A 27,962-nucleotide genomic window follows, 5' to 3' on the forward strand; every position below is an offset into this window, starting at 1 on the left:
AACATTAACGATTTTACATGGTTTTAAGCCGTTAGAAAACAATATTTTTTACCATTTTCTATTATCGTTTTTGATTATATACTTTTTCGAATGACGGAATGCATTTTTAATTTCATATTTTCAAGCACAGAATATTATTAGGAATATTTCGCTCTGTAAAAATTAAATTTCGAACAATTAGTCTATTATTAACTTATATAAGATAAAGGTATTAAAAGTTTTAGTGAGCGAAGTAGTAAACGAAAACATTTTACCTTATATATCACTACAATACGCTCATCAAAATTATAAATACTTAGAAGTCATAAGCTACTCGCTTAAATTTATATTTGAATACATTGAAGCACTCCAAATATTTTACTTTAGAATAAGAAATTTAATAAATTAAAAAAAAAAAGAAAAATTAAAAACAATGCTGTAGTTAAATTAATGTAAAAAAAATTGATAAAAATATGTTTTTTAGAAAAATATAATTTCTTAATAATTTAAGATTACTATTATAAATATTAATTTAAAAAATATTAATAGTCTTGAAATAATGAGTATCTTACGTATACGATTATATCATACAAGCAATGTTGTAGATGCGTGGCCGTTATAGCCGTTATAGGGCTAGACTGAAATGATCACGGTCCACTAATATCAGTAAATAACAAGTCCAAATACTCATATTAATGAATTATTAGTTATTACATTTGTCTAAATAGTATTAGTCTACTATTATTTTTATTATCTTTACAACATTTTTAATTTTTTTTTTTTAAATTTTTTTTACAGATAAAATATGAATCTATACTAAACTTATTATACCAGTCACTTGATTTACACAGACGTCGTGTCAAATTTTAAAAGTAAGCACAACACTACACAATCAGACTCTTTTCTCCTATTTTTTTTTTTTTTTACCAATTAAAGCAATATTACGATTTTCATTAAGTTAAATATTTGTGATATCAATTGATAATTAATGAGAAATATTGAAAATAAAAGTAGTTTACTATATTCGTGGACCAAAAATAAACATTAAATAATCGTAAATATGTAATTTGCACTCATTTTATTGGAACTTAATTTTCGATATTAATATTATACTATAGAGTGTTTATCATATATTTCGCATTGATTTATTTCTTGACACAATAATTATTATTTAGTATTTTTATTTTTACAAAAAGTAATTCATATTTTCAATATTGCTCATTGTGCTATAGAGTCTTTTATACTTATAATATAATTCGAAATTCCATAACAAGATTAGGAATACATTAGTTACATCTGCTATTGTACTCTTTCAATAAATATTTTCCATAATAATTTATTTCAGCGTTAACACCATCATTTGATATATTAGTCTGGTGCCTCAGTCATTGATTTTTTCTGCACTTAAATAGTAAAATTATGATCACACAGCGTTTTAGATAGGCATTTTGGTTTCAACACTATCTTAGGTCCAATTATCCGTTACAACACGTAACTTTTTTTTTTTTAAATATATCACTTATTCGAAAACTAACTACAGATTAAAATTTAAAAAAAAGATGTAGGTATAATTATTATGATGATTTTTAAATATTGTATGCCTAGTGGAACGATGATAGTATTACAATCTGCTAATGAATAATGATATAACAATTAGATCTAGTTGGTACTTTAAAGGATCAAAAGTAAAAATGCGGAGTACCTATTAAATAATATGATCAAATTAAATTAAAATAATTGGGGAAGCATATCAGTTTTTTTAAAAATTATATTTTTTTTTACCATTTGAAAAATAATAAATTTAAAGCCGGTTTTACACCTAGCGTTTTCGACGCGGCGTTCGAACGCTAATTTTCACCATGTATTAAGATAAGCATTTTTTTTAGACATGATAATATTTTCAAAACATTTTATCTTTTTTTGTACCTATAATCTATATTTATAAAAATTTGAATTTTTATAATTTTTTAGTTAATTTTTCAATTTATGCATGAAATATCTTTTTACATGAATTAGGTTGAAATTTTTTTACAGTAATTAAAAATAACGAAAATAACATACCTAGTAAAAATTTTTAAAAATTTTATCTAATGTTTAACTTAAATACCTTTAGCTTAAAAAGTGATTACAATATCCATCTTTTCCAGGAGTCAATTGTTTACCGAATATTAAAAAAAAAGTTTAGCCGTAAAGCGTAAAGTTATATACATTTTCATAAGTGTTTGAAGTTTGCATTTTAACATAATTGGATTTTCAAAATTTAAAATGTACCTATAATATTATAATTTACTTCAAACCGTTTTTGTTATTTTGGTATTATTCAATTCAAAATATATTTATATTAGAAATTTAAAAATTCCAATATCACAAAAACTTTTTCAAAATGTTTAATTTTTTTTTTTTTTAATTAATATTGATAAACATTAAATATTATTTTATTCAATTAAAAAGCTTGAAAAATAATCCAAGGCAGAATAAGGCTCCTTATTAGTTGTATAATATTAAACGTTGTAGTTTATTACTGTGAAAAATCGTTCGAAGTTACCTAATTTAATCTTCAATAAGAATGGACTCGTTTTTATTGTTTTCTGACTTTAAAAACTTAGATTGCTTTTCTTGTTTTATAATTTTAAATAATAGATAATATTATTATATTTTGTTAATCGCTGCTTTAACTCATCAGATTCTTAGTATAGATTTAAATGCTTAATATTTTGCTCTGAGAATTTTATTTCGCTCTTTTCAGAATTTAACATTATTAATGTTTGTTCCAGTTGCTGCAAAAATTTAGTACTTTAGTATTTGGTAGTTTATCATAACGAAAAATACAATATTTTTGATATGTATTTGACATTTTTAAAATAGACAGTAATTTTTAGCATTTTTTTGTTGATAAAATAAAATAAAATATGATTAATACATAATAATTAAATATTACGACTTCTATACATATATAATGTGTTTATAAGGCTATTATAATATTATGTATTATTACTTAAATTTTAAAGGTTCAATATAACGTTGAATTTAACTGTAATAAATAAAAAAAAAACAAAACAAAAGCGAGGTATCTTATTGTTAACATTATTTTACTTTTTGCAAACGTAATTCAATTATTACTAATAATACCTAGTTAAAAAATTTAATTATTGATCATTATTTTGTTTAATATATATTTTTAGATAGGTAGGTACTATTTATGAAAAAAATATGATTGAAAATAAATTACTTATTGGTTATTCGTATTTTAGTGCACTATATTAATTTCTTTAAAATATATATTATCTAACCTAAAAATAAAAATAGACACTGTTAGTTGACACTGTTGTACATTAAAAATAAAAACAAATAAAATTACATAATCTACTTTTTTTCGAGAATCTAATCACTAATTAATAAAATACATCCTTATTAGTTGGATTTTTAAAAATATGCATGTAATAATTGAAACATGATGCAAATTTTTATTTTCAAGAAAAGTACGTGATACGTGTAGCTCAGTTAGATTTTTTTTTTGGTGTTTACTGTTTATATATTTTAAAATATTGATATTATATGAATTTTAATATAACAGTATACTAGATATAGATAGAAATTTAATAAATAATAGTTTTGGAATTTCTAAAAATGGGCGCTTGTCATTACGCATCCTTACCATTCCTTATTGTTTTCTCCAACTTTTACAATTACACAATTTCAAATTACGATAAATAAATACATTACTACTTGACGTTTAATTCAAAATGGATGTAGGTGTTCTAATCTGTTTGACTCTTGTATAACAACAATTATTTTTAAACAACAAAATCATATGCATCACCTTAAAATTGTTAGCTATATTGTTTTGCAATGAATCAAATAAAAGTTAATTAAGTAAAATAAATTAAAATAGTTTATTTCCAAGTTTGTTTAAAATTATTCTTCGAGAAAAATATTATTAGTTTCTGTACGTTTTCATGAATTCTTCATCCATAATCTATGATCAAACATAGCCAGCTAGGGATTTATTTATTCATTCTCTCCAACAATTAAAAACCTGACACAGTGCAATGATATTCAATGACTTGTCATATTGAAATATTAAAAACTCCAATTTTTGGTATCACATAAATTTATTGACAATATTAATATATATAATGAAATAACTATAAAAATGGGATGATATATAATTTGTTCTAAAACCGCGGGGCTAGCTTGAGCAAGCGAGCCGCAACGGGTGATGTCAGGGCCTTTAGAGGCGCGACATATAGAGCATAACTAATATTTAAATTTACACAATATGACTTGGAAAACGGGTTATACACACTTGTCCACGGTCTTATGCAAGTCGTGTACAGTTATGCGTTTCTACAGTGAAACCTGAGTAGGCTCACTATAGTGGGATTGAACTGATGATTCTAAAAAGAACCGTTTTTCATCAGTCGCGATGGTAGATCGACTGTGCGTGCAAAACCGCGTGTAAGAGCCGCTGGTATTGCACGCCAAGTGAAAGGTTTATTATATTCGTCGACGGCCGCCTCAACACTCAAACGTAACTGGTAGACTTATCGCCGTGTTCGTCGGTTGCCGCCTCGTTTCACGAGTGTCTTCGCTGCTTAGTCCGGAACGTAACTGGTAGATTCGTTGGTTGCCGCCTCGTTTCACGAGTGTCTTCGCTGCTTAGTCCGGAACGTAACTGGTAGATTCGTTGGTTGCCGCCTCGTTTCACGAGTGTCTTCGCTGCTTAGTCCGGAACGTAACTGGTAGATTCGTTGGTTGCCGCCTCGTTTCACGAGTGTCTTCGCTGCTTATTCCGGAACGTAACTGGTAGATTCGTTGGTTGCCGCCTCGTTTCACGAGTGTCTTCGCTGCTTAGTCCGGAACGTAACTGGTAGAAATCAGTATTATGTTCGTCGTTCGTCGTTGTGTTGACTTATATGTTGACGATGGTGATAATGACTGAATACTAATTTGTCTTGAAAAGTGCCCGGTATATATACTGTGATCCGTACCGACTAGTAAACCACCAGTATGCCGCCGTGCGTGTTTGTGCTTACTGTCGGTACGGATTTCCTCATTATGGAGTCAATTTTGAACTTATAGATCTGTATGGGGTGTTGTTATTTTCTTCACTGTGTCCCCTATCCATCGCCGTACTTGGTGAGACTCTGTGATGAATCTAAAGGGTTTAAATTCACCGCTAAGTCTCTCAGATGGTATTGTTTTTATGTATGCTGTGTTGTGATTGGTGGTCCTGAAAAGGACCTTTTTATATGGTGACGGCTACACCGTTACAACTCCCCCCCCAGATGTGTCACCGGGTGAATTGAATGAACCGATGACGGATCTCATAAGCTACTAAAAATACGTCTTTGTATGGACGCCTTGTAAAGTGCGCGACGAATCGCATTTCTGGACATATACCAAATTGGCGTGTCCTTGTCTACTGCCTTAATTGTTTTTGTTGGTGGTTCGTGTTGTTTAAGTTTATCCGTCACGTAGTCCATTGCTTGTGATATATTGATATTTTTTTCAAATGGAATATATTTGTACAATGTGTTCTCTGTTACAAATCTCCAGTCAAATGGTTGATTCCACTGTTCTTGTTCATTGATGCTCCTTGCCTTATTTATGGTCATAATACTAGGAATAGTCTCCTGTTTGTTTATTTCGTTGATCTTCGGTGTTTGGATTTTCACCAACATTACTGATGATAACCCGTTTATGTTCTCCTTGTCCACTTTTAAAAACTGTTTTCTTTTCTCTGCTGCTTCTCGTTTAGCTAGTTCACGTGCTTTATTTAATGGTGCCATTTTTTTGACTGATGAGTAAAATTTTGTTGACTGTTCTTATATACGTTTTGTGTACTAAATGCTTAATGTTGATTCGTCAACGCTATCTTACACCTCATTGGCTCATTATATTTGGTATTTTATATTTAAGCCGTGTCTTGTTTGTCCATACCGTAGTATGGACGAACTTCCGATACATTAATGAGTTCTTCGCGTTGTGTGCTTGTATCTTTTATTGCCAATGTATTTTTTCCGACTATTCTGGTTATAATGAATGGTCCATTGAATATGTGAAATAATTTTTTTATTTCTTTATTGTGTGCGTTTGATAAGTCATGATTTCGTATTAGAACATATTGTCCTACCTTGTATTCGATATTCTTTTTATTTTTTTGTTTTGATTCCAGTTTTTCTGCCTTTTTTTTAATTCTAGACGCTACCATTTGTACTATTTCTTCTTTTTTGACTTCCTTCTGCATCTGTTCAGGAAATTTGATTATATCTTCCAATGGTTGTTTTGGTATTTCTCCCTTAATTATTTCCCACGGGGTCATTTCTGTTACTTCTGATCGTACTTTATTCATCCAATCTTCTATATTTTCTAAGTAATTCGGCCATTTGGTATGTTGATCGTAACAATAGGTTCTTAGCAACCTGCCTATTTCTCGGTTATATCTTTCGACCGGGTTTGATTGTGGGTGATACTTAGTAGAATGTTTTATTATAATATTTAACTCATGGAGTTTTGTTTTCCACAATTTTCCCGTAAATTGAGTACCATTGTCTGTGAGTATTGACTGTGGTTTACCCGTGTTGGGTATATAATCCTGCTCAAGTCTATTTATTATCGCTTTTGCCGACGCCTTTTTTAGTGCATACAGTCTTATATATTTTGAAAATGTATCTAATATTGCTAGAATATAATGTGTTCCTCCCCGGCCAGTTGGAAGTGGTCCCATTAAATCAATTGATACTGTTTCAAATGGTGTTTTTGGTTTGTGAGATTTTGTTGGTCCACTTGATTGATAATTAATGGGTTTACTTTTTTGACAGCTGTCGCAATTTCTTACAACTGATGCTGCAATTTTGTGCATATTTTTAAATATGCATATTCTTTTTAATGCATGATACGTTTTGTATCGACCTGGGTGTCCCATGATCTCGTGTGTTTCTTGTGTTATCATGTTTGCTATTTGACCTGGTATAACTACTCGCCAATTATTTTCTGTTTTACCTTTTACAAACACTATCTTGTCTTTTATCGTTACATGTTCGTTTTTTGTGTTAATTATTCTCTTTAACTTTATGTCCGAGCGTTGTAAATTGGCTAAATTCCCAATTAATTTTTTTAATTCTGTGCTGTATTCTGATTTTTTGATTTTATTAATTGATATTCTCACTTCTTCTCGTTCTTCATTGACCCTTGGATAACGAGTGAGTGTGTCCGCCACTATATTATCTTTCCCCGAGATATATTGTACTTCCAGATCATACTCTTGCAAAGCCAAAGTCCATCTAGTAAGTCTTCCGTTGGTTAATCTGCAACTCTTCATGAACGTTAACGCATGATGATCTGTTTGTATAATTGTTCTGTGACCTAATATATACTGTCGAAATTTGTTGCAACAGTATACTAACGCTAATGCCTCAATTTCTGTAGTGGTGTATCTTGTTTCAGGTGATTTTAATGTTCTGCTTGCATACCCTAGTGTAGCTCTCTCATTGTTGTCTAATATTTGGTATAATTCTCCACCTATAGCTACATTTGATGCATCTGTATTTATGTATAATGGTTTTGAAAAATCAGGAAATGTTATTATTACATCATTCAAAAATGCCTGTTTCGATTCTTCGAACGCTCGTTGATGTTTTTCTTCCCATTTCCAATTTACACCATTTCGTGTTAATTCTATTAATGGTTCAATTATATGTGCAAAGTTTTTTACATATTTTCTGTAAAAATTCAAAAAACCTAAATAACTTTGTATTTCTTTCTTTTTGCTCGGTGTTTTGAAGTCTTGAATAGTTTTTATTTTGTCATTGTCCATTTTTATTCCTTCCGTTGAAATTATATGACCTAAAAATGACACTTGTTTTCTGAAGAATTGACATTTGTCGATGTTGACAGTGACATTATAAGTTTTAAATTTTTCTAGAACCATCTTTATGTGTTCGTAATGACTATTTTCGTCTTCTGATGTAATTAGTATGTCATCTACATATATTGTTACAAAAGATTGTAATAATGGTCCTAATACTATGTCCATACTCTTTTGAAACTCTGAGCCACTTATATTAAGACCAAACGGCATGCGTTTGAATGAATAGTTTCTGCCATTTATAAGGAATGAACATAGATCCATACTCTTTTCTGCCAGTTTTACTTGCCAATACCCACTTCGAAGATCCAATGTGCTAATACATTTTATTTTTTCGAATTTTGAAAAAATTGATTCTATAGTCATCGGACATTCTCGGTCTGGAATAATATGTTCGTTGATTTTTCTTGCGTCAAGGCACAATCGTACGTCACCATTCTTTTTGAAGACTGGTACAATTGGTACTGAGTATGGTGATCTTGACTGTTTAATTATGTCCATATCCAACATACGCTTCACTTCTTTTTCCACTGCCTCACGTTTCGTGATCGGAATAGGATATGGCCTTTGGTTAACTGGTTTATCATTTTTTAATCTGATTACACACTCATACCCTTTTATCTCACCGGGTGTATCTCGAAATACTTCTGGGTATTGATGTATTAGCTTATCTATGTTTCTTTGAATGTGATCAGGTAATATATTGTATTGTATTTGGTCCAATGGTTCTGTGATGGATTGTGTGGATATTGCTCGTAAGTGGATTGGTTGCAATGAATTTTTTCTCGAGAATGGTATTTTATATATTTCATTGTCTATCTTTACTGTTAACTGTCTTTTTTCGTAGTCAATTGTTGAATTACTTATTTCCAGAAAGTCACTTCCTATTATACCTTTCTCATTTAAATTGTTTATTACAATAAATGGTGTCTGTATTTGTTCTTTTCCTATTTCTATTGGTAGTAAGATCTGTTTAGTTACTTTTGTAGGTTTGTTACCTGTTGCGTTATGTATACTAAGTCCCGTTAACGGTATTATTGGTATCTTTGGATTATCTTTTACTATTTTGTTATAGTATTCTTCAGATATTGCACATATCTCTGCTCCTGAATCTACTAACATTTCGTATTCTTTGTTGTTTATAAGCATTTTGGTATACGGGCATCCCATTTGTAGGGTTTTGTTTTTTGTGATGTCAAAATCTTCGTCTTTTATTAAATCTTCCGCTTTTAAAAGATTCAGTTTGTCCGGTGGACGTTTTTTCTTTTTTGTTAATCTTGTAATGTGTTTTAGATCAAGGGTATTTATGACTGTGGTCGATCTGTTTCCGCAGTCCCCTGTTCCCAGTTTTTTGTCCCATCATGGTCTTCATCTAGATCTTCTCTGCCACTGTTTATAGTGTCCTCATTGGAATCTGGTTGGTCCATGGTTAATTGTCTGATGTTTGATTTATGATTGTTTCCATAGGTCTGTGCTGGTCTTTGTGCATATGGTTTGTGCGTATCCGGTGTATTGTTATAATTTTGATTGTTTGTTTGGTATGGCATTCTATTATATGTATTATTTTGCCTAAAATTTGTTTGTTTTGTTGTGTTTTCATTTTGTTTGATTGGTTCCTCTTCGTGATTTTTATTGTTTTCCAATTCACCTAATTTTTCCCATATAGGTAAACACTTCTTTTCTTTTGTTGTTTGTATATATGCTTGGATAGCTATCGGGAAATGTTTTGTAATTAAGTTTATTGCTTGTTCTTCATTCATCTTAGGTGAGTTTAAGTGTTTTAATTCCGCCATCCAATGATGAAAATGTTCCTGAAAATCCTTTTTAATAGGTTTTTTTCCCGCTTCTGTGCATTTAATGAAAATCTCCCATTGATGATTTTCAGAGAAAAAATGCTTGAGGAACAATTCACTGAATGTTACTTCGTCTAGAGCTGCATCTTTGATCATTGTGTACCATTTTGATGCTTTTCCACGAAGATTGTTTTCTATTACTATCATTTTTTCTCTTCTGGCAGTAATTTGTTTGTGATCCAGGTAATTATACATATCCTTAAGGAATTGTTTTGGGTGTTCTGTCTTGCTCTCTCCACTAAATGTTGGGGCTGTAATATCTACTGTTGATCTGGTGATAGTGTTAATAACATTACCATCGTTTTTTGTATTCTGTAATGAAGTAACATTGGTCTGTAATGTCTGGATATCTTTTTCTTGCCGTGCTGTCGTCACTAGTAGTTTGGTATCTGTGTCATTAATGAGTTGTCGTAACGCTTCATATTGATTTTCCATCATCTCTAGTTTCTTATGTAGCTGTTGTGTGGTCTTTTCTAATGCTGCTACCTTTCCCTCTAACTGTCGTGTTTTTTCCGTCGGATCCTCCCCAGGCGTCACCTGGTTCCGTCTAGTCATGTTGTCGTTTTAATAATTAATAACAAGTATATAATTCTCCGAACCGACTAATAAGATCGACAGATGTATGATTCTACCGTACCGACTAGTAAAATTGCCGGGTATATGATTCTGCCGTACCAACTAGTAAATCCGTTTGTCAGCCGTGCCAGCTAGGCAATTTGTTTGCAATGAATAATCGTATTGGTTATACGTTTCTAACGTACCGACTAGTAAACTCGACGAGTCTATGCTTCTGCCGTACCGACTAGTAGATCCGTTTGTCAGCCGTGCCAGCTAGGCAATTTGTTTGCAAAGAATGACCGTACTGGTTATTATCGGGTATACGTTTCTGACGTACCGACTAGTAAACTCGACGAGTATATGCTTCTGCCGTACCGACTAGTAGATCCGTTTGTCAGCCGTGCCAGCTAGGCAATTTGTTTGCAAAGAATGACCGTACTGGTTATTATTGGGTATACGTTTCTAACGTACCGACTAGTAAACTCGACGAGTATTTATTTTAACAATTGATGTGTGTATGTATTTCTCCTCTCTTCTGGTTGGTCGTGTTGAGTCACGGGTTGGGCGCCAGTTGACACAGTGCAATGATATTCAATGACTTGTCATATTGAAATATTAAAAACTCCAATTTTTGGTATCACATAAATTTATTGACAATATTAATATATATAATGAAATAACTATAAAAATGGGATGATATATAATTTGTTCTAAAACCGCGGGGCTAGCTTGAGCAAGCGAGCCGCAACGGGTGATGTCAGGGCCTTTAGAGGCGCGACATATAGAGCATAACTAATATTTAAATTTACACAATATGACTTGGAAAACGGGTTATACACACTTGTCCACGGTCTTATGCAAGTCGTGTACAGTTATGCGTTATGCGTTTCTACAGTGAAACCTGAGTAGGCTCACTATAGTGGGATTGAACTGATGATTCTAAAAAGAACCGTTTTTCATCAGTCGCGATGGTAGATCGACTGTGCGTGCAAAACCGCGTGTAAGAGCCGCTGGTATTGCACGCCAAGTGAAAGGTTTATTATATTCGTCGACGGCCGCCTCAACACTCAAACGTAACTGGTAGACTTATCGCCGTGTTCGTCGGTTGCCGCCTCGTTTCACGAGTGTCTTCGCTGCTTAGTCCGGAACGTAACTGGTAGATTCGTTGGTTGCCGCCTCGTTTCACGAGTGTCTTCGCTGCTTAGTCCGGAACGTAACTGGTAGATTCGTTGGTTGCCGCCTCGTTTCACGAGTGTCTTCGCTGCTTAGTCCGGAACGTAACTGGTAGATTCGTTGGTTGCCGCCTCGTTTCACGAGTGTCTTCGCTGCTTATTCCGGAACGTAACTGGTAGATTCGTTGGTTGCCGCCTCGTTTCACGAGTGTCTTCGCTGCTTAGTCCGGAACGTAACTGGTAGAAATCAGTATTATGTTCGTCGTTCGTCGTTGTGTTGACTTATATGTTGACGATGGTGATAATGACTGAATACTAATTTGTCTTGAAAAGTGCCCGGTATATATACTGTGATCCGTACCGACTAGTAAACCACCAGTATGCCGCCGTGCGTGTTTGTGCTTACTGTCGGTACGGATTTCCTCATTATGGAGTCAATTTTGAACTTATAGATCTGTATGGGGTGTTGTTATTTTCTTCACTGTGTCCCCTATCCATCGCCGTACTTGGTGAGACTCTGTGATGAATCTAAAGGGTTTAAATTCACCGCTAAGTCTCTCAGATGGTATTGTTTTTATGTATGCTGTGTTGTGATTGGTGGTCCTGAAAAGGACCTTTTTATATGGTGACGGCTACACCGTTACAAACCGTTTTCTCTTCTATTACTTTTATACGAAAAACAACAATTAAACCATATTTTCCGTAACTAACGGTTGGAAAATATTATCTTTGTTGTTCACTAAAAGCTCGTACTTAGGCTAATAGAGGAGCATTTTCGATATTCTACCGCCACCACTACCGTTATAGATGCACAATCTGAAAGTTTCCTAAGCTGAGATAATGGAGTTGAGAAACATTGTTATGCGGACACGCAGTGTTATATTGTTATACTCTATATAACTGAGTTGCTTAAAAGATTTTAGTCTCAATAAAGTAATATTTTATTTAATATATTTTTAATCGAATAAAATTTAAAATCAATTCCCTTGTAAGATGGTGTAAAATGTCTGTAAATAAAATAAAAATGAACCACTCTATTTATTTGTTTTGAATAATCTTATTAACAATCTGTAGAAAAAAAAGTATTTAAAGATAATTAATTGTACGTTGGGTGATCACTGTACAAAATAAGTAAAAAAATATACATAAGTGAGTGCGGGAATAATTTTTTATCATTTGAGAAAAATAGGTACCTATATACTTATAAAATAAACAGAATTTTAAATTCTAAAAAAAATAATACTATATTAAAAAGAAATTTATAAAGAAATTTGTAAAAGAATATACCTAGTTCTTATTAATAATTTACTTACTTAATATATTAATATATTATTATATAACAAATACATATAATTTCATTAAGATGTACATACTGTACATATAGTAAATGAAAAATAAAGTTAATTAAATAGAAATTAATAATTTAACTATTAACTATTTTCCTTGTAGCTTACGGCCGTCAGAATCATTTAAAAATTATATAAAATAATAAAGAATTCATTAATTTTTTTTCAATTAAAATAATATAAATTTAATAACTAAAAGCACTTACTAAATATAACTCAAAGTACCCAATAAATACAATTAATTTGATAGAATTTTGTACAAAATGTTTTTTTCCGATAAATTCTTTATGCTAACTGTTTACTGTATATTATCAAGTATTCTATTTGATATTTTTTGGATAATTTTACTGATAATATTTTGAGTTTAATAAATCTAAATAATATAATAGTAAGCAGTTTGCAGACAAAAAAATAAAATAAAATGTGTACTTTCATATTATCGTACTAAATTGGAATCAAGTTAATAAATTATTCTGAAAAGTATTTCTCATGAAAAAAACCTTCATATTTGTTTGGATAATTGTAATCCTTATAATTATAATAAATATAAATATTTAATTTAAATATATATGTTATGTTTTTAAGAAAGTTATATTATGAAAATATGTAAATTTTAAAAAATTTTAAATAGCTTTTATTACTCAATTTGTTCAAATAAATCCAAGAATAAAGTGAATGTTGGGAGAGAAAATGGACATATTTCGCAGAATGAAGTAGCCTTCCAGTGAAGGAATTTCGAATATTATGAAAATATGGTAAATAACGAATCTATTTTAGCATTTTATTACCTATTTAATCTGATTAATAATAGGTACAGTTAAAAATTTGTATTTTAGTAATTTCCATATAATTGTATTTATCTAGTCATAATATAATGCTATTAAATTTATGTTGCTCTACGTAGAACAACACAATATTATACAATATATTATTCAATAACTTTCAGACCATTTTCAGTGATCAACTTGTTTCTATTCTTTATAAAATATAATGTCTTGAAATGATTATTTACTCATTATGTGAAAAGTAGATACGTTATGCCCTTCTATTCTAAATAATTTAAAATAAACGTATCGATATTAACAAAATGTTGCTGGGTACAAAAACGATTAAAATCGTTAAGGATAGAAATGCTAGTTAGGTACCTAAAAACTAACCGATTGTACAGTTGATCTGTTGTATAAGTAAAAAGGGTCAGGATAAAATATAGAATTTACAAATTGTGCTGACATTTGACTTCACTGTTTTATCATGCTACTGTACATTGTTTAATATTGGTACAATTCTATCATTCGGAAATTAACCAATATACATTATTTTGTATATTGAAATTTTATTATAAAAATATATTTATAACAATAAATATCTGAGATGTAGTTGAGTTTATTTTGATCAATGCAAAATTAATTTACAGATTAAAGTATTTGTCTTAAGTGAAATAATTTCTTTTTATTTTATAATCGAGTTTAAAAAACTCCTAAGGGAACTAATTTTTATAATATAATATATGTTTTTGACATTTTTGAAATTAATATTTTCACTAATAAAAGAAAACCGTGTATAAACTGTTGTCTGTTTTATATTTTTTACTCCCTAGATAATTATTTTAATAAAAAGCAAACATAAATTACTTGTTACCTACATAAATTAAACTAAACATTGTGGTTTGTCAATAATTTACTGGTGTTAAATTATTGTTTTACTGTTAATGTTAAATAAACTATATATATATATATACAATATACATATAAATACTGTACGCATTGTAAATGTTGTAATTTTTCTTCATTAGTTTGACGCGTAATTAAGTAATTGCAGTTTGTCAAAGCCTAAAGGTTATTGATCGTTAGTTGACATGACGTGAATAACAAAATAAAGAAATAATGATTATTTTCTTGAAGACAATGAACTTATTCTTTTGAAAACACATTAGATTTATTCATTCTATCATTGTATTTTAGAAAATTATTATTCATATTTCATTATAATAAAAAAGAACGATTAATAATAATAATAATAATAATAATACATTTTTCATTAGTTATAATTGAGTCCAAGGTTAATAAATAAAGTACAGTAAAAAAAAACATTTTTTCTAAAAATCAAAATTATTTCATGATGGTTAATACGAATGTAAATACAATTAGACCAATAAACACAATTTAGGTAGAAAATTAAAGAAAACGTTATAAATAATAATATAGCTAATACTGGATACTTCTATATAAAAATCAGGCGAAAGGGCTTCTCAACATCATGAGATAAATTGCCTATATTTTACTCCTTAAAAATAAATATAGCTGATATAAATATTTATTATTATAATACGATGTATAATACGTATAAATGTATAATGTTAACTTTTTATAGATTAACATGAGTTAACACTACACAGCTTTCAATTACTAACTTTACTAGCTAATTCTGTTAATTTAAAATTTTGAAAAAATTTGAAATGATTTTTAAAAAATTATGTGGTGTATAACATTGTAAAAATGGTATTCGAAGTCAACATATTAAGTTATATATTTTTTTTCATTTCCAAATACTTGAATATGTGAATAACGATTTTTCATGAAAATTATTTATAAATTATAAATTACACTAAAGTTATTGTTTTTACTATGAATTACAGTTTTTAAAGATAAGTTAAATTACTAATTAACTAAAAATAAATTAACTTAATTAATACTTTAATAACTATAAAAAATAAGTAATAAGTAATCAGATTCTGTCCGCCTAGTTCATGGTGTTATTAAATAAAATATTTAATAACAATGCATTTAAGTATTTGTTTAAGCCCTAAGTCTTTTTTTTATTTATGAAGATTTTATTGAAAGTGTAGACTAGTATTTTATTTTTACTATTTGTATTATATTGTATTACTAATAATTAAAATAAAAACTCCACAATTTAAAAAATATATAAAATATACATTATGTTCGATGACGCACTCGAGCTGTAAATCACGAGACCAAATACAAAATACAATATATAATAATTGATACCACTTACCACGTTGAAAGTTGGTTATACATATTGGCGAAAATCCCAGTATAAAATTATATCCATCATCTAATAACCCTGGTTGGTCCATATGATTTCTAACGAGTACCCATAACGAATGACTGGCCCACAACTTCCGTTTATGAGACAACAGCCGAGTGAATAATTAACTTATCGCACTACCATCGCAATAGCCATTAGACATATCTTAGTTTATTTTTTCAACTACCGTTGTATAGTATAATTTAAACTATAAATAGTTAATTATATTCGTCGTTAATTATAACCGCGTGTTTTAGTGACTAAAATATAATGAATTTAAACGGAACAAGAAAACCGCGGATAAAATGTATAATGTGCAACAAAATTATAACACGTCGTTTTTATTTTTTATTTTATGGGCGGACGGGAATAAATTTGAGTGATAATAAACATTAAATATTATACCATTAGAAAAATTTTAAACCAATATACATTTTGTTACGGGATTAGTGCTTTATCCGCGTCGTTGTTTACGATTATTTCGGCGAGCACACGAACTCCAAATAGTTGATGTTTGTTTGAATTCGTCGAATTTTCATCGGTTGTAAATATCGTTTTTCGTAGAACCACAGGTGCGTCTCTTCTATTCTTGAGCTTTGTTGTTCAAATTAAAAGACGCGGTTTCGTCGATAACGCGAAGACGTCTGACGCCGATCGTCGTTATGATTCGGAGAAAAATGACGTCGTCGCGCCAATCGGCGGTGTCCGGGAAAACCCAATGTCGCGATAGACGATCGTTTCTATGTGTTTGTTGCGCGGACTGCAGCGGAGGCGTTCGCCGAATTTATTTTGTATCTGTTGTCGTCACCTGTTATCCGGGCCGATCGTCGTCGCAACTTGTTGTTGCGTTGTCGTCGCTGTGAGCGAGCGCCGCCGCGGCCGGTGTGGTAATTATTAATTCTGCTGATGCTTCGTTGATTTGTTTGATTAGGTACTTTACAGCCCGGTTCGTTTAAGCATTATAGAAATAAAGACAGACGAGGGATTTTCGGCGACTAAAATTGTATTTTAAATGACTACCGGATAGGTAGCGTTGTATGTATTTTAAAGTTAATATTTGAGTGTCTATGACCTTTTTTTTAATCTTATTGAGTCATATGCACAATCGAATACAGCTGCGAACAAGGTAAGGTTGCACGCGCATCATATTATTTATACATATATATTAAATTATACAATTATTGAATTATTCATATTTTATTACTACGGTGTACTTGGTCATTCTCGAATTACGACCTCGAGAACCCTCCGACGACCAGGAGGAAGGTAACAGCGCAAATTTAAATAATTTAATAATTATATCTGATAGGTATTCTACAGCATTTACAAGTGTTGGGAAGAGGCCCACAGATTCCGTCATCCATTCAAGGTTTGTGTCCCTTGTGTTTGCCTAGCATCTAATTTATTAAAAGTACTTAACACATCTTTATATCTTATTAGCAGCAGACTAGGTAGTAGGTACCCCGCGGATAGGCTGGGTCTTTATTATAACGCGTTTCCGTTTAAATTCTTGAGTAATTTTTAAACTTTTTTAAATGTTAAAGTAATTATATGATTCTAAATGATAAAATATTTTTTTAAAATATATCAACAAAATAAATGTTATGTAGGTACTTTGGTAACAGTAAATAGATGAATAATATATATTATGTTACAATTAAGAGATACATAGAATAAATATGTATATTTATTTATTGTATATTTAAATCACGGACTAGGTTAGTATAAGTTGATGTACCTATAATTTTTTTAAACAGAGCAAACAATAAAATTCAAACGCTATGAAATATACATTTTTTTTTATCAATGATGAGTTTTTTGATATAATAATATCCAATATTTGTAAAATTAATAGTATATTAATTAGCTACCATGGTCCACGAGTTTGTTAAATTATGTACGTACGTGTCTCCAGCCCCCCCACTTAAAAATTTTCCAATTTTTTTTTGGCAAATAATTAGCATGAAATTAGCATGTATTTGCATGCTATTTTTTGTAATTTGCATGCGTTTTAATTAGGCATGGTATCAAAAAATAGATGGGGGGGCTGTAGACATGTGTCTTCGACCCCCCCCCACATCACAAAAACTTGGTTTCGAATTTTTTTTAACGCCAATATTTAGCATGAAATTAGCATGTATTTGCACGCCTGGCCCCGCAGCTCTACCGTCGTCCGTTGCTTCGCAATACTCATTTTTCTGATTTGCACGTGTCCCCAGCCCCCCCCCACTTTGGGAAATACTTGGAAATTCAAAATCGTTTCTATGCCAATATTTAGCATGAAATTAGCATGTATTTGCACGCCTGGCCCCGCAGCTCTACCGTCGTCCGTTGCTTCGCAATACTCATTTTTCTGATTTGCACGTGTCCCCAGCCCCCCCACTTTGGGAAATACTTGGAAATTCAAAATCGTTTCTATGCCAATATTTAGCATGAAATTAGCATGTATTTGCACGCCTGGCCCCGCAGCTCTACCGTCGTCCGTTGCTTCGCAATACTCATTTTTCTGATTTGCACGTGTCCCCAGCCCCCCCACTTTGGGAAATACTTGGAAATTCAAAATCGTTTCTATGCCAATATTTAGCATGAAATTAGCATGTATTTGCACGCCTGGCCCCGCAGCTCTACCGTCATCCGTTGCTTCGCAATATTCATTTTTCTGATTTGCACGTGTCCCCAGCCCCCCACTTTGGGAAATACTTGGAAATTCAAAAGTGCATACACGTATATTTGCATAACTATGATATAATATTCCTGAAGTGTAAATAGTACTAATTGATTTTTAAATAACACGTCTAAATGTAATTTTGTTTGATAATGTTTTTATTCATTATTAGGTACCTATTTAGTACTTATATATTTAATTTGTATTGTTACGACTTACGATGTACATGTCTATTGTCTACATTGTAAACATATTCTAACGTTTTCGGTTTTATTGTGATCAAATTTACTATGTTTATATTTAATAATCTCTTAAAGGTTCATCATTACTACGTTCTGCTCATAATATTTCCTCAATATCTCATGTTAGTAATACACTCAGTACTATCAGTGAAATGTCAGAAAACAATAATAAAATTAGTACTGATGAGGTGACTGAATTAAACACAGTACATAGAGATAACTGGAGTGACAGAAGTGATGATTCAGCCGATTCAAGTCAACTTTTTGTCGATGACGAAATGATAAGAAGAATTATGAATAAAAAAGATATCTCAATATCTCCTGTACGTAGGTAATACACTCAGTACTATCAGTGAAATGTCAGAAAACAATAATAAAATTAGTACTGATGAGGTGACTGAATTAAACGCAGTACATACAGATAACTGGAGTGACAGAAGTGATGATTCAGCCGATTCAAGTAAACTTCTTGCCGATGACGAAATTATGAATAAAAAAGATTGTCAAATTATGAAATGTACAATTTCGCCATCTACCACAGGTAAATAAAATACAAATTCAATTTTATAATGTTTATTTTTGTTAGTTTTATATTAGTTGACTTTTTTAGTATTACCCGCTCTAAAAGATATAGTTTATTAAATTGTAATTAATTCAAAGAAAATATTTTATATGAAATATAACATATCATAGAAACTATTTAAAATTGGAACTATAAAGCAATAATGCACATAAAAAGTTAATGATTGCTATAAAGCACAAATAAAATAAATTATTTTAAAACCATAAATTATAAATCGATTGATGATTAAAAGACGACCAGTATGACTACTTGTTTTGTTTTTATAATTTGTTTATATCACTTGGTATAACTAGGGATGGTAAAGAATGAATATGTTATGTTCAAATATTTAAATTAATACATTTAATCTTATTTCATAAAAAAAATTTTCTAGTGTATTATAAATTAATTATTGTTATGAATATATTATAAAAATTTAATTAATTTTAAGAAAATAATGTCTTATCGGAAGAATGCTCAGCTCGTGAAAGCTGGGATCGTAAGAACAAACAGAGAAAATCAAAATCATACCTTATACCAAACCCTCATTTGAAGTATTTGGATATAAATAACACAAGAAGTCTCAAATCTCTACCAATTTTAAAAAATGGCTCAAGGTTCAAAGAGTTGAAAAGTTGTAAAGCCCAAAATATATCTGGAAAAGTGATCTTAAGCAACACATGTGCGTTTGATACCGTAGCTTCGTTGATTATGGTAATTAAGAATTTCAAAATCAAAATATACCTTATGTATGAATAATTAGGACTGTGAATTTGTAGGAAAGTGCATTTTTTTTTTTTTTTTTGGTGATTATGTCATATTTTCTATTTTTAGTTCATTTACCGATATTTTTAATCAAATTCCGTCAATTGACATATTTCAAAAAAAAAATCAATACATAAAAAAAATTCTTAACAATGTTTCAGGTGAATAGCATTAAACAAAATTTAAAAATAATCAACATTTTAACTATTTTCTTTTTATTTAATGATGTACTAATATATAATGTTCTATATAATATCAATAGAAATATGTATTGAAATTAAATGAAAACCATTATAAGTGAATTTTATTCTATAATTTTTAGCATTTTATATTGCATTTTTTGCATTTTAAGTGCATATAATATTGCATATTTTTGACATTTTTAATGCTTTTTTTAAGGTTTTTTAGTGTATTAAATTCACAGCCCTATAAATAATTAATAGGTACTTTACTAAAATATTTATAATTATTTTAAAATATCGATCTGGTCTTATAAAATATATGTTTAATTACTTACTGAATAAATTTATTATTGCTAATGTTAATTTAATATTTTTAGGTAGCTTATTGTGATAGTAAAAGGTATGCTGAAAAAGTTGACATTCAAAATAATCAGTTTTTAAATTTTATAACTAATGTTGTCAAATATGGAATTAAATCATCGACTTATTCAGAAAGAGCTAATTTAATTATAAATTATATGGATGTCAACACACAATCGTTAGACTATGACGTTACATTAGCTGTTTGTGATACAACAGCTGGACATGTGATAAAAAAAATGTTGGATGACTTCCCTACAGCCATAGAGACTAAAACATGTTCAAACGAAAAATGTATAAGAACAAAAAATATTCAAAATAATATCATGTTTCTTACTTATCAAGTCAACAGCAGTAAACTATTTGAAGGACTTCAAACATATTTAGACAATAGAAGTGTATCAGAAAATTCAAAATGCATTGAAAACTGTAATTCAGTAATATCGACTAATCTATCGGACATGCATTTGTTCATTGACATTTTATTTTGGGAAGGTAAGAAAATTTTAATATACAAAATAATTGCATATAATTTGATATTTAAAACTGTATAGCGTGTATATCAGAAAAACCTAAAAAATAAAAAATGGAAAAATGATAAAAGTTAAACGAAATTTTTTCAAAAAAAAATAAAATTATAAAAATAATAAATAATTTAAGATTTATTTATGTCTGAAAAATATTATTACGTTTTGAAATAATTATTAATTCAAATAAATAGTGAGGAAAGTTTCAAAAAATAAACTCCATGACTTGTATATAAAGGATTAAAAATAAAAAAATGTGTACAGCACTATGCGTCTAAAAATCATATTGAAACTTTATTTTATTTTTAAAATTGATTAAAACAATTTGATTTGATTTTTCAAGTCATTCTGTTACACCTTGTATACACGTATAGATCTATAAAAATTTAATTCAATGTGCTATCTTAAAATTATATTAATTAATAACTTATTAACAATAACTTTATTTTTAGAGGACGATTTAAATATGAGTAATCAACAGAGTACAGAAGCTGCAAAGATTGTACAAATCAGACTATGTGACATTCCACAAATATTATGCAATGTAAATCGAACATTTGAGCTTAGAGGTGTCATAAGTTTTATACCTGGAAAAAGTAAATTAAGAAACTCAGTTGGACACTACAAATCATACGTGAAGAGAGGGGCATCAAATAATTGGGAAATATTTGATGATCTCAAAAAAAAACCCATTCCTGTAAAAAACACAACAAAAGTCAATTGTGAATTTTTATTTTATACAATTTAATATGTTGATTTTTTTTTTATAAGTTTGTTTTTATTTACATGTAAGAAAAAGGCCATTTCTTTGAAATAAAATTAATTTTAAAAAGTTCAAACTAAGGTATAAAAAGTTATTTAAATTTTTATATAATCATAACAACATTCAAAATATGTATACAATTTTAATAATTTAATCTAATGACTGTAGAGCTGTGGGGCCAGGCGTGCAAATACATGCTAATTTCATGCTAAATATTGGCATAGAAACGATTTTGAATTTCCAAGTATTTTCCAAAGTGGGGGGGCTGGGGACACGTGCAAATCAGAAAAATGAGTATTGCGAAGCAACGGACGACGGTAGAGCTGCGGGGCCAGGCGTGCAAATACATGCTAATTTCATGCTAAATATTGGCATAGAAACGATTTTGAATTTCTAAGTATTTCCCAAAATGGGGGGGCTGGGGACACGTGAAAATCAGAAAAATGAATATTGCGAAGCAACGGAAGACGGTAGAGCTACGGGGCCAGGCGTGCAAATACATGCTAATTTCATGCTAAATATTGGCATAGAAACGATTTTGAATTTCCAAGTATTTCCCAAAGTGGGGGGGCTGGGGACACGTGCAAATCAGAAAAATGAGTATTGCGAAGCAACGGACGACGGTAGAGCTGCGGGGCCAGGCGTGCAAATACATGCTAATTTCATGCTAAATATTGGCGTTAAAAAAAATTCGAAACCAAGTTTTTGTGATGTGTGGGGGGGTCGAAGACACATGTCTACAGCCCCCCCATCTATTTTTTGATACCATGCCTAATTAAAACGCATGCAAATTACAAAAAATAGCATGCAAATACATGCTAATTTCATGCTAATTATTTGCCAAAAAAAAATTGGAAAATTTTTAAGTGGGGGGGCTGGAGACACGTACGTAAATTATGTTTAAAATATAATTAAATGAGTTATTAGGTTAAGATAATATTAAATTGGTGTTAAAGTATGGTTTATTACAGCTTAAAGTGTTGATAAGTATATTAATACATATTATTATATTAAATATTTGAGCATAGTTCTACAGGATTTAAAATATTTAAATAAATGATGTACATAATTAATTACTAAAATGTATCCTAAATGTATGATTATACACAATTAAGTAATATTCTTTGAAATGTTGCTATAATGTATATTTTTTTATAATATTAAATTATAGAGCACAATTATTAAGGTCGTAAGTATTTTCATACATTTAAGGCATTGAAATAGTGTGTAAAATGTGAATACATGATAATAAATATAGGTATTTTTAATGCACATAATATATCTTCGGGGCAGTATATATTATTCTCATTTAGCGGCGCCTTGATCGATTCGGCAATCGAAAATTTTGAATTTTTTTTTTTTGAACTTTTTCTTTTATTAAGTACAATATATTAATTAATTAAATTTCAAATTTATTTTTTTTATTTTTTTCAGGTATATAATTATTTACCTAATGAAACACTATACATATATTATGTCAAAAGTCAAAATTCCAACCGGTCGTGCTAAAAGACTCGTCTATTATGGACATAAATATTGGTCGACGACCCTAAGGTAACACGTACCATATGATTATGTTAGTATAAGTTATTATCAAATAAAAATATTACTTATTCATCAAAAACAAAATATAGCATTTTATGCATACAAATGTAGTTCTAGTGTACCAACAATAGTCGAGAGCAGTATTTAAAATAGAATAATATTTTCTAGTTGTCTATAGCTATAAACCAATGGACCACATAATACGAAATAAATAAACGATAGAATGATTATAAGGAAGTCTTTATAAACCTGATTATAGACCTTGATTGAAGTTCAAAGGTTTTGAAAAGTTCCTCTCGAGCGCTTTTAGGCCAAAAACTAATACAAGTTATATAATAAAATATTGACGGTTAAATGCCTTTGCTTATATGATTTTTAAACTCCTTACCGTTTTTAGAACTTTAAAAAATAGACATACCAGTATATCGATCATTTTCAATTTAACATAATAGATATGTAGTATAACCAACATCAATATGCAATGAATTCTTTTTGTAATTTTAGATTCGTAATAAGGTGATAATTATATTAGTTTTACGATGATATTATAATATAAATCACATACTTTTCCATCACCACAATTCAGGTAAAAATAAGTGTTGCAAAAGTTTTAAGTGTGGTTAGATGTCAATGGATATTGGTAGTCAAGTTGGAACTGTAAGGAGGTGATTATCAAATTTTATCGGTAATATTTATAAATAATCATAAGAAAAAACTATTTGTTGAAAAATTGAAACCAACTATTATAACTTCCAAAAATATTAAATAGAAATTATGATGAATCTGAACTCAAATCAGAATATTTTTACAAAGAAAAGGGTAGTTAGATGATTGCCAATATACTAGACTATATTATTTACCATTTTTTATATTAATATTGTATTTATATTTGACCGAAAAATCGGAGAGCCAAAGAGTAAGTAGTTATTATATGACTTTTTATAAAAATTGTAATTTTGTATTCAAACAATTAAATACTTATGTGTGATAAAATGTAAATAATTTGATGTTCTATCTACATACAAATTAAAAAATTTAAAAAAAAATTTCATTTTTATCTATTTATTTTTACATTTGGATTTAACAAAAACAAATAGGATTTTAAGCAGTATTCAATATATATATATATATACAAACTAGCTATAGTTTTACTTTTATGTACTTATTTTTGATATATAGTATGTACTAGGTACCTATTTAATATATAAACCTTGTAATGTTTATTTTACGGGTTTCACTTGTTTTGCTGTGTCCGAATAAAACCCTATTATCCAATGTGCTTGGCGTAAAACTACTATATTTACGACCTCTTCAGGAAGGACGAAAATCCATTTTAAGTACGCTCTAGTACGTCTATCTTCGTTCTGCTCCCTAACCAACAGCCCTGTGTTGCTCGTAATTCTTAATTAAATATTAATTTCGGATCTGCTCTGTAATTCTTGAAATTTACCAGTTATCTAGATAAGCCTTCTCTTATTGCTTTCAACATGAAATTGTTCAGTGGTTGAAAATTAATTTCTATTAAAAAAATAAAATAAAAATAAAAAATAATTGATTGATAACGTGTACAATATTATAGTTACGAATAGTGAATGACAGTAACAACTCCAAGGGTTTTTCCTACTGAAAACAATTTTAGTTTTTTTCGTTTGTTATGGCTAAATGGTTTACTTTAATTATTTTTCGTCCAATGTACCTATTACCCTACATACAGTTATACACAATAAAATGCTTTATTATTGGTTTGACGTAATTTATACATTTTGTTGTAAAAAAGATTGAAAAGTTGTATTTGGCTTTAAATATCAAGAAGTAATTCTTAATAATTACCCAACGTGTGAAGATTATAATTTTGTTTATTATTATTAATTGAATAGATTTGTATAAAATCTAAAATAAATAACAGTTTTTGCTCAAAGAAAATTGAAGTATTATGCAATTATTTGTTTTAGTAATTTACAAAATTAAGAGCCAAAAAGGCAAGGTAAGAAATGAGAATTATTAATAAGTAATAACAGTCGAATGTAATTAATAAATCATAAATTTATTATGATTTAAGAGACAGATAGGTAGATGGTTTAATCATAATATGGACGTTATTTACGTGGGAAAGTATATGGTCAAAATTAGAGTTCTTGTAGATACACAATGTACAAACAAAGTAATTATCTTTTTATAAAATACCTGGTAATAAATGTAACAAAACTCTTTCAATTATTACAGGCCAAGTTTGTAATTCGACAAAAATTATCAATAATAATAAATCAAAACCTGTAGAATGGCATGCTCAGTTTTTTAAAAGTGGGGGCGGGGGTGAGATTATTACGTATATTGACTGTTTATTGATCCCATTTTAACGAAAAAAATTTTATTGTCGGATTTACCTGTATGTGCCATCTAGTCATTATCAAATGACTTTAAACGCTGAACAATTTTAAGACAATTTTTTGAAAATATATAATTTTATAATACCTATGTATTTATATATTATATAAAATAAAATTTTTAAAAATCTTCGTTGTTGCCCTTGAAAATTGAAGATTTTATAAATTTTTCACAACAAAATACTTATATAGTTTCTAAAATTTTTGTGGATTTGTCAAATTTTGTAAAAATGTATTAAAAAATTTGGGCCTACGTATTTTTAATATTATAATATAAATATAAGAGCAATTTGTGTTAAGTCATTAAAAAAATTTCAATGAATTTATAAAAAAAAAATTTTAAATTTTAAATGTCTGAAAGTATAGTTCAAAAAGTGTTAACAAATTTTGAAAATTATATCAAGCATATAACATGATAATATAATATTTTATATTATTTATAAAATATTATAATATTTAGTGTAAATCTTATGTTTCTACGGTTAAACTACCTCTTTGAATTACCTATAACAAAATAAATGATCTATTCAAAATATTTCAAATACTTATTTTACGTACAAATTTTTCATTTTTTTTTTCATTTTTCCAGTTTGAAAAGTAGATATTAGGAATTTTTTACTTTTAACTTCCTAAAGTACCGACTAAATCCAAATTTCTATCTAAAACTATCCTCAAAATTGAAAACCAAAGCAATTTTACACTGCTTCTAAATGTAATGACAGATACAATAACACACACACACAAATCGTTGTCAAATCAATACATTGCTCAATAGGTCAGAATCTAAAAACCAAAATTCTTTTAAATTAACTAAAAAATAAAATAATTTAATAATATCAATGGGATAGTATAAGTACAATAATTATTTGTCGATAGTACGTAAACAAATTTCGTAAAAACAAATTAATTATTCATGTAAAAATTTAATTTTACAAAAATAAATCTTGAATTCCTCATCCACACATCCATAATCGTTTTCCAAATTCTGTGATCGCTTATTAGTCACAAATAAAAATTAATAATATAATGTATCATAAATATAATAATTTTATTTAATCCATCTTTGAGATTGAAAACTTAAGCGAGACGTGTGCCCAACACTTGGCCGCCTAACGTTTTCAGTTCAACTTTTAGAAATAGGTACACTTGCTTAAAAATATTTGGTGGATCAGTGTGTATATGAGTTGTTGACGCATCGAAGGATACGCGTCGTTTGTTCTGTCATGTCCCATTGTCATTACTTTAATGTATCGCGTGTGCGTAATTTTATCTCACGGGTTTTGACGTTAAAAAAAACCGATATATTTCATTTTAAAAGTACAAATATTACATGTATTGTATATACACGACCTTCCGGTTTATTGTTGAGAGCACACAAGATCGACGTGTCCACGTGTAGGTTCGGTATCATCTAGTGCTGCCGATATGATTGATGCACACATATACGGATGCTCCCCGTTTTGTAAGCGTGTACGCGTGGAGGGTCAAAGTTTTTGGATAAGCAATTTACACTATCCGAGGGGCGCATATATGTTCGATCAATCATTTATTTATTTTGTTTTTTTTTCATTCGCTTTTCTTTTATTATTATTTTTTTTATACATATATATTAATTTTGACTTTTCACAGGTTTCGGGGCCTATCAGTGGGAGGACATCGTGGACTACGACACACGATGACAGACGTTGTCTATGTGTCGCCATCATGGCATTTCATCACTACCATCTGTATACAATATTACAATGTACAATACGAATGTTAGATAGTAGGTGACGCCTCTAAAATACTGCAGATAACAAGCAAATGGTTAATAAAACGTTTTGATACTGCAATGTAAGCAAGTGGGGTTTATTTTTATGATGTCAGAATAGAAAAATTGGACCGAGGGTAACAGAGAATGTGAGATATTTTTTGAGGAAAAAAAAGGAGAGCATGAGAGCATATGTATTGTCTTGTTATTTGTAAATTCGATTGTTTAAATTATATTATAGTTGTCGACCACTTGTTTACCGTGTTTGGTTTAGATGTATTATAGTTTGAAACACATCGAAATAAATTATAAAAAATTAAAATCTAATATTAGATAACTAAAAATAAAGAAATTAAGCTTTTTCTACCAAATGCAATATAATATATAGTAA

At 29.4% G+C, this 27,962-nt stretch overlaps 2 protein-coding genes across 4 annotated transcripts; one reads left to right on the plus strand and one right to left on the minus strand.

The window, feature by feature from the left end:
- Positions 1-777: 777 nt before the first annotated feature.
- Positions 778-27,856, plus strand: LOC126551204 (uncharacterized). Of its 3 annotated transcripts, XM_050204031.1 has the most exons (4): positions 15,803-16,952; positions 17,136-17,195; positions 23,327-23,446; positions 27,451-27,856. In XM_050204031.1, exons 1-4 carry the CDS (start codon positions 16,894-16,896, stop codon positions 27,581-27,583), a joined length of 372 nt encoding a protein of 123 aa, XP_050059988.1. In that variant the 5' UTR covers positions 15,803-16,893; the 3' UTR covers positions 27,584-27,856. The 3 variants fall into 3 exon arrangements, 1 of the variants encoding a protein (XP_050059988.1); XR_007605070.1 differs by lacking the exons at positions 15,803-16,952; positions 17,136-17,195 and adding an exon at positions 778-851; XR_007605069.1 differs by lacking the exon at positions 17,136-17,195.
- On the minus strand, positions 9,154-11,116 carry LOC126551203 (uncharacterized). Its single transcript, XM_050204030.1, has one exon. It carries the CDS (start codon positions 10,255-10,257, stop codon positions 9,154-9,156), a length of 1,104 nt encoding a protein of 367 aa, XP_050059987.1. The 5' UTR covers positions 10,258-11,116.
- Positions 27,857-27,962: the final 106 nt, after the last annotated feature.

Source organism: Aphis gossypii, chromosome 3 (assembly GCF_020184175.1).
Source record: "Aphis gossypii isolate Hap1 chromosome 3, ASM2018417v2, whole genome shotgun sequence".
Classification (NCBI taxonomy): Eukaryota; Metazoa; Arthropoda; class Insecta; order Hemiptera; family Aphididae; genus Aphis; species Aphis gossypii.